Genomic DNA, 7,542 nt, shown 5'->3' with positions numbered 1-7,542 from the left:
CCCAGCCTGGACTGTTTCTCTGCTGTACCTTTTAAGTTGTTTTTTATCTCATAATTAAAGTATTTTTTAAAGCGCAAACGTCTGAGAGTCTGAGACAGGGAATCTGAGGTCAAGAATATTTCTGTGACGGTTTGTGCACATGAATCCGCATGTGGCACTGCTCTGCTGATGGAGCTGGGAAGGAAACACTCGTCTTTCTCTGGAGCCAAAAACCACACGCGGTGGCTGCAGAAACTGCCAGTTTGACCTGGAAGGATGAAGCCAGAACTTGAGGGCAGAAATCAGTTGCGCCAGGTCCTTGGGTCTGGAGATTGTTCCGGGTTGTTCTTCTGGTTTTTAAAGGCCATCTTCCAGACAACAACAATCCCAAGTGAAGTGTCCAGGCTGTTTTTCCCTCCCCACACATTTCCCTGTGTGATCTGCTCTGTGACCCTGCGTGAGCAGGGGTTGCACTGGGGGGTCTGCAGAGCTCCCTTCAGCCCCCACCAGGCTGGGATTCGGTGACTCTGCACTGCGGGTCCCCAGCACCCCCAGGATGTTCCACAGCCCACAGGAACTGCAGCTTTTCCTTTTGGGGCTGGTTTCTGAAAACCCCCGGCTCTTGCGCTGGGCTTCACCTCCCGTCCTGCTACCCCGGGGTGACAGCAGGGCCTCTCCGGTCCCTTCCGCGGGCTCTGCCCGGCCGGAGCAGCAAGGCCGGCGATGGGGAGGGCAGACCCGTCCCGCGGGGCTGCGGGGGCGTTTCTAGGCAGGCTCCGCGCCAAACAGCCCCGTTGCTAGGGCAGCGGGGCATTCCCAGACAGGCGCTGCAGTAGACAGACCCGTTGCTACGGCTGCGGGGCCTTCCAGGCCGGACCCCGCGCGGCGCCGCCCCTGTCGCTATGGGAACGGGGCCCTTCCGGTGCGGGCGGCGCGCAGCATGGCGGTGCCCCTGCTGAGCGCGGCGCTGTGCGGCGTCCGGAGCGGGCGGGCGTTCGGCACGGCCGGTGAGTCCCGGGCCGGGGAGCCCCCGTTCCCCTGGGCGGGCAGCGGGAGCCGCTTGGGGGTGGCGGGGAGAGCACTCGGGCGGCTGAATTCCTGGCGTGTCCGGCCCGGGGAGGCGGGGGTGGCTCCGGCTCCTCCCGGGCTCTCTCGGCCTCGTCTCTTGCGCTCTGGAGAAAGCGGGAACTCTCTGGAAACGAAGAGATGGACTGAACAGCAGAGGCAATGCTGCTGTTCGGCGGCATTCTTTGTTTCATCAGCGCTGGACAGCACTGGTAGAGTCTTGCATCTGGGCAGGAACAGCCTCAGCTTCCAGTATCAGTTGGGGAATGACCTATTAGAGAGCAGTGTAGGGGAAGGGGACCTGGGGGTCCTGGGGACAGCAGGGTGACCATGAGCCAGCACTGGGCCCTTGTGGCCAGGAAGCCAATGGTACCTGGGGTGGGTTAGAAGGGGGTGGTCGGTAGGTCAGAGAGGTTCTCCTGCCCCTCTGCTCTGCCCTGGGGAGACCACACCTGGAATCTTGTGTCCAGTTGTGGCCCCTCAGTTCCAGCAGGACAGGGAACTGCTGCAGAGAGTCCAGCGCAGGCAACAAAGATGATGGAGGGAGTGGAGCATCTCCCGTGTGAGGAAAGGCTGAGGGAGCTGGGGCTCTGGAGCTGGACAAGAGGACACTGAGGGGTGACTCATTCATGGGGATCAATATGGAAAGGGTGAGTGTCAGGAGGATGGAGCCAGGCTCTGCTCGGTGACAACGAGTGATAGGACAAGGGGCAATGGGTACAAACTGGAACACAGGAGGTTCCGCTTAAATATGAGAAGAAACTTCTTCCTGGTGAGGGTGGCAGAGCCTGGCCCAGGCTGCCCAGGGGGGTTGTGGAGACATTCACAGACATTCCAACCCGCCTGGACACCTTCCTGTGTAACCTCATCTGAGTGTTCCTGCTCCATTGGGGGGATTGCACTGGATGAGCTTTCCAGGTCCCTTCCAATTCCTGACATTCTGGGATTCTGTGGATCATCCTCCCCTCATTTTGCAGGTGATCAGAAAGCATTTACTATGTCATTGGTTAATGATGGTCTTTTGTAAGTTAATCACAGTACATTAATTTAGCAGCTTCTCTTCACTCTCCATTCCCAGCTGCACTCTGCAAGCGGGCAGCCCCGCTGGGGCCAATGCCCAATGAGGATATCGATGTCAGCAACTTAGAAGTGCTGGAAAAATACCGCAGTTTCAGTCGGTACTTGAGGCTGGCGGAGAAGGAGAGCAGGAAGCCGCACTGGTGGCAAACGGCCCGGCAGCACAGCAGCCCCAAGCCAGGTACTCGCCCAAGGGGCTGCGCCGTGTGGGATTTTGCTGCTGGAGGTCAAGAAGGCTGTTGCTGGGGCTGCATTTTGCCCCAAAGAGCTGATGAGGGGCTTTGGCACAAGGTGGGCCCTTTTCTGATGTAGAAGTTTGCAGAGTGCACATGTTTCGCGGAACCGGATAGCAGTTTTCTGGGAGGAGGGAGGCTGGCCAGGACCTGCCAAGAGACGTGGAGCAGAGTAGAAAAGTGATACCTTGGAATCATAGAATCACTTGATTGGAAAAGACTCTCAAGACCATCGAGTCCAACCATAGCCCACCCCTGGCACTGACCCATGTCCCTGAGAACCTCATCTCTGCATCTGTTCAACTGCTCCAGGGATGGTGACTCCAGCACTGCCCTGGGCAGCCTGTTCCAATGCCCGACAGCCCTTTGGGGAAGAAATTGTTCCCAAGATCCAACCCTATCCTCCCCTGGGGCTACTTGAGGCCGTTTTGTCTCGTCCTAAGCCCAGTAGTGTCAGAGGAACCAGAGCTTTAGACTACCTGCAGCAAATAATCCAGTTTGTCTGCACAGCAGCTGCAGAGACCAGAGCTGCTCCTCGACTGGGAAACCGCTGAGTCTGGGGGTGCGATGAGCTGGGGGAGGAGGAGGCAACAGACGCGTGGAGGTGCAGAGGGAAGGCAGAGGTGGTAGAATCGAGTCTCTGCTGTCTTGTAGTTTGCGTCTCTTTCACAGCCTCTCTAATGTTCTGCAGGCATTTTGTGTTTGGGTGTTTTGGGTATTTGAATTTTTTGTGTATGTGATTTTTTTCACCCCTGTCTGAAGAGCCGAAGACCGACATCAGCCTGCCGCGTGAGAAGCTGCTGCGGGCAAAGGAAATCAAGGCAAGGAAGAAGATCCTGAGGGAGAACCGCCAGAATGCCGAGATGGAAAGAGCAGCGCGGCTCCGGACTGGTCTGTGCCCCACCACCCCCTCCCTGCCCCGGCCGCGCTGGGTCCCCCGGTGTTACCTGCAGCGTTTCCCTCTCCTCACAGCGCTGATCCCCCTCGATGAGGTCAGAGCTGAGTGGGAGAAGAGCAGCGGCCCGTTCCACAAGCAGCGCGTGGCCGAGCACTGCGGGGTGTTTCGTGACTTGTTCCGAGGGGCCACGTTCACCCCTTGGGTCACCTTGAGGGTGGAGTACAGCCAAGAAGATGAGCACGTCGTGCCGGTCTACTATGGGAACATGGTGACTCCATCAGAGGTGTGTGGGGGGAGCTGGGCACAGCTTTGGCCCCATGGGAAGCCTCTGTGGTTTTCTCAGACACTTCTGATGGGCATTGTCTGCCCCGGGGGATTTTGTTTAGATGGGTATTTCCTCTGTGATGATCAAAACATGTTTCTTGGACGTGATAAAGACAGAGCTTTGCAACAGGATGGTTGTCTGTCAGCAGGCTGATGTTTATTAAGGCTCTGGGGACTTTCAGGTGAAGCTGGATGACTTGGTGTCGTGGCCCTGCCTGGTCTGTGCTGTGTCCTGGCCGTGCCCGTGACCAGTTTGTGTTCTTTGCTGTGGAAATCATGACCTTAATGGTTCCTTAATGGAACCTCTTGTTTCAGTGACTGACATTCTGTTTGTGTTGCTCATTTAGGCTTCCAGTACCCCCGCAGTGTCATACGAGGCAGATAAAGGCTCCCTGTGGACTTTGTTGCTCACAAATCCGGGTGAGTAGCAGGTTCTTTAAAAAGAACACATTTAAACAGGATTGTTTCCCTCTGCTGTTGGTTCGCTCCTGTTTCTTTTGGCTGCACAAGCAGAGAGGATGCCATAACTTCTGAGTAGGGATGTGTTACATATGCAGGAAAGACTGTAGCCTCCCCAAACCTCTAGCAGTTGAGAGATGAGACAGGACCGGTGTCACAGTGTAATGGAAGCAATTCCCTGACTCCTGGCCTTCGTTTCCCCCCAGACTCCTTTCCCTCAGCAGTCTGCCTGGCAGATGCATTAGCTGCCACTGCTCGCTCTGGGAAACCAAGGCACAGTGAAGCAACTGACCAAGAAGTCCCTGTAATCTTGGAATTACATCTGTTGAGTTCTTTGCTCCTCATTTTAAGCTCATTCCTATAAGAATGAGTTACTTTTCTGCTAGGAAAGGATTGCTGGGTGGTCTTGAGCTGCCCCGTTGAAATGAGTCTGGGGGTTCTCACTTTGGCGGGGATGCAAACACCAGCCTCAAGTTGTGCCAGGGGAGGTTCAAATTGGATATTAGGAAACATTTCATCATGGAGAGGGTTGTACAATACTGGAACAGGTTGCCCAGGGCAGTGGTGGAGTCACCATCCCAGGAGGAGTGTAGAGGAGGTTCTTGTGGACATGGGTTAGTGCCAGAGTTGGGTTATGGTTGGACTCGTTGATCTTGAGGATCTCTTCTGACCCAAACGATTCTATGATCCTATCATGAAGTCGCCTTTCTCTGTTGCAGATGGACATTTAAGAGACACGCACTCGGAGTACCTGCACTGGCTGGTGTGAGTACCACACGGCAGAGCCGTGCTGCTGAGCTTGGGGAAAGCCCCGGCGGAGCGGGCAGAAACTCCTTCAACAGAACTCGGAATAAGGATTTGCTGAGACGGTTCTGTGGGTTCTGTGGTGCTCCTGCCAGTAGCTTCTTCACACCCATGTTCTGGGTCCTGCTAAAGATGCAGGAGTTCAGGTGTTGCTGCTGTTTGGCTTTCAAAAAGGCTGAGTGTGATTTTTCTTCCAGTAAAAACAGCCTCTGCTGTCTGTTTGCTTGTCAGACAGGGTGTAGGTTATGTGACAATGTAGCCCAGAGTGATGTGCAATCCTGGGGGAATCTGCTGGCCCTAACCGGGGGAAATGAATGGATATATAGTGAAGTAAACTTGTGTGTGTTCAGGACGAACATCCCAGGCAATGACATCCAGTCGGGTAAGGAGATCTGCCATTACCTGCCCCCCTTCCCCGCCATGGGTACTGGCTACCATCGCTTCATCTTCCTGCTCTTCAAGCAAGACCGCCGCATTGATTTCAGTGAGGATGTTCGACCCACACCCTGGTAATTGAGGCTTTTGCTGGGCTGTTCATGCTCTCTTGGCCAGACTGTTCTTGCATGTTCTGATGACATGGTCATTACTGCTGGAGGAGAGCAAGTTCCTTTTAGTCTGCATGGTTGTTCAGGGCTGCTCTGAGTTCGTGTGTCGCCTGAAGCCACAATCACAGCCCTGCAAGCACTGTGCTTTAAACCAGGCTGTTAAGAAAGTGTTTTTTTTCCTGCCTGGAGCAGGAATGTGCAGAGAGCTGGAGAAGCTGGGAGAAGTTTAGACGTGCCTTCCTTTTCCACCTCTGTTTTAAAGCCTCTGGGGTGCTGTGGGGAAGTAGTTGCCTGCTAAAGTGCTGCAAGAAAAGAGAATCACCTCAGCTCTTGTGCTTGTGTCTTGTTTCCAGCCACAGCCTCAAGATGAGAACCTTTAGCACGTTTGACTTCTACAGAAAGCACGAGGATGCCATGACCCCGGCAGGGCTGGCGTTTTTCCAGTGCCAGTGGGACAGCTCCGTCACCTGGGTCTTCCATCAGCTCCTCAGTGAGAAATGGCCCATGCGGGGGGCTGGGGGAGCCGTGACGCAGCCCTGGGGGGAGGCACAGGGCCGATGAACGAGCTGTATCCGTGGGCTCCTGCTGGGTCCCAGCACTGGTCTGGGAGCTGTTACAGCACAGCCTGGGTGCTTATGGAGCCGTCCTCCCCCAAACTAACAGGAGTCTGAGGAAACAACCTCTTAAAAGGCCATTTTGAATGAGCATTTTCAAATAACACTGAGAGCCTTCACCAGGGCGTGCCCGACCAGCCCTGGTGGGTGTGGGGGGGCCCTTGTTAGCGACAGGGGGCCCTGGGGTTTGGATCTGCACCGTCTCACTATCGCTCTCTGTCACCCCTTTACAGATATGAGAGAGCCCATGTTTGAATTTGTGCGGCCGCCCGTTTACCATCCTCCCCAGGTGAAGTTCCCGCGTCACCAGCCCCTGAGGTACTTGGACAGGTACAGAGACACCAAGGAGCCCACCTACGGCATTTACTAGGGCCGGGCCTCCCCTCGAGGTGCTCAGCTCTGCGCTGGCTGGAAGGGCTGGGCTTATCCTTCCTTGGAAAAATCATTAAATGAACCCAGATCAAGTATTCAGTGCTCCTTTCATTGAGCCTTTCCCTTCCGTACTGCTCCAGGATGTGTTGTTGCAGAGCTAGAAGCTGGCCTGCATTTGTTCCTGTTAGAGGCAGCAACTCCTTTGCCATCCCAGCCCTCCAGGAACCGGGTCTTGGAGGAAAACACCCAAACCGCTGCACAACCTGGCAGCAAAAACCACGGGGAACATCCCGTTTTCCTGAAGGGCCCCAAATCCCTAACCCCAGCAACCTTTCCTGCTGAAACTGCTGGGTTTCTGTGCTGTGTTCCCCAGAATAAGGCTCAAGGGAGCTGCTTGGGAAAATCCCAGCCAGAGGGGTTGGTGTCCCAATGCCTGACAACCTTTTCTGTTAAGCAGTTCCCAGATCCAACCTCAACCTCCCCTGGCGCAACTTGAGGCCATTTCCTCTGCTCCTGGCGCTTGTTCCTGGGGAGCAGAGCCCGACCCCCCTGGCTCCAAGCTCCTTTCAGGCAGTTCAGAGATCAGAAGGTCTCCCCTCAGCTCCTGTTCTCCAGCTGAACCCCCCAGGTCCCTCAGCCGCTCCCATCGCACTTGTGCTCCAGCCCCTCACCAGCTCCGTTCCTTTCTCTCAACTCGCTCCAGCACCTCAAGGGCTTTCTTGGTGTGAGGGACCCAAAACTGACCCCAGGATTTGAGGTTTGGCCTCCCCAGTGCCCAGCACAGGCAATGGTCACTGCCCTGGTCCTGTTGGCCACACCAGTGCTGGTACCGGCCAGGATGCTGGAGGGGTTCACAGCAGCCACCGCGGAGATGTGGAGAACACGTGTGTGTGTGCACTTGTGTGTCAGCACACACCAACACAGGGAGGACCTGTGGCAAGTGGGCTGCACACCCTCTACCCCAGCAGGGAGCCACACTGTGATGGTTTTTAGTGCCCAGTTCCCCTGTGCATTCGTGGGATGTCCCCTGCCTGGCTCTCCAAGCCCAGAACGGGGACGTATCCCCTGGATGACGTGTACTCCACCTTCCAAACCTCAGCATCCAGGACAGACACCTGGTGTCACGGCGGTGTTGTGTGCAGGGCTCAGGAGGCGCCTCCGCACAGAGCCCG

At 55.8% G+C, this 7,542-nt stretch overlaps 1 protein-coding gene across 2 annotated transcripts; it reads left to right on the top strand.

The window, feature by feature from the left end:
• Window positions 1–887: 887 nt before the first annotated feature.
• LOC308047704 (large ribosomal subunit protein mL38-like) lies at window positions 888–6,459 on the top strand. Of its 2 annotated transcripts, none has more exons than XM_080356382.1 (9): window positions 888–986; window positions 2,123–2,302; window positions 3,117–3,245; window positions 3,327–3,535; window positions 3,924–3,996; window positions 4,755–4,800; window positions 5,190–5,348; window positions 5,738–5,874; window positions 6,232–6,459. In XM_080356382.1, the coding sequence occupies exons 1-9, from the start codon at window positions 920–922 to the stop codon at window positions 6,366–6,368; spliced, it is 1,137 nt and encodes a 378-aa protein (XP_080212508.1). In that variant the 5' UTR covers window positions 888–919; the 3' UTR covers window positions 6,369–6,459. The 2 variants fall into 2 exon arrangements, with proteins under 2 accessions (XP_080212508.1, XP_080212509.1); XM_080356383.1 differs by lacking the exon at window positions 888–986 and adding an exon at window positions 1,589–1,694.
• Window positions 6,460–7,542: the final 1,083 nt, after the last annotated feature.

The sequence above is a fragment of the Nesoenas mayeri genome, assembly GCF_963082525.1.
Source record: "Nesoenas mayeri genome assembly, chromosome: 19".
Lineage (NCBI taxonomy): Eukaryota > Metazoa > Chordata > Aves > Columbiformes > Columbidae > Nesoenas > Nesoenas mayeri.
Note: the sequence above shows the minus strand (reverse complement) of the source record. Positions and strands in the feature narration are given on the sequence as shown.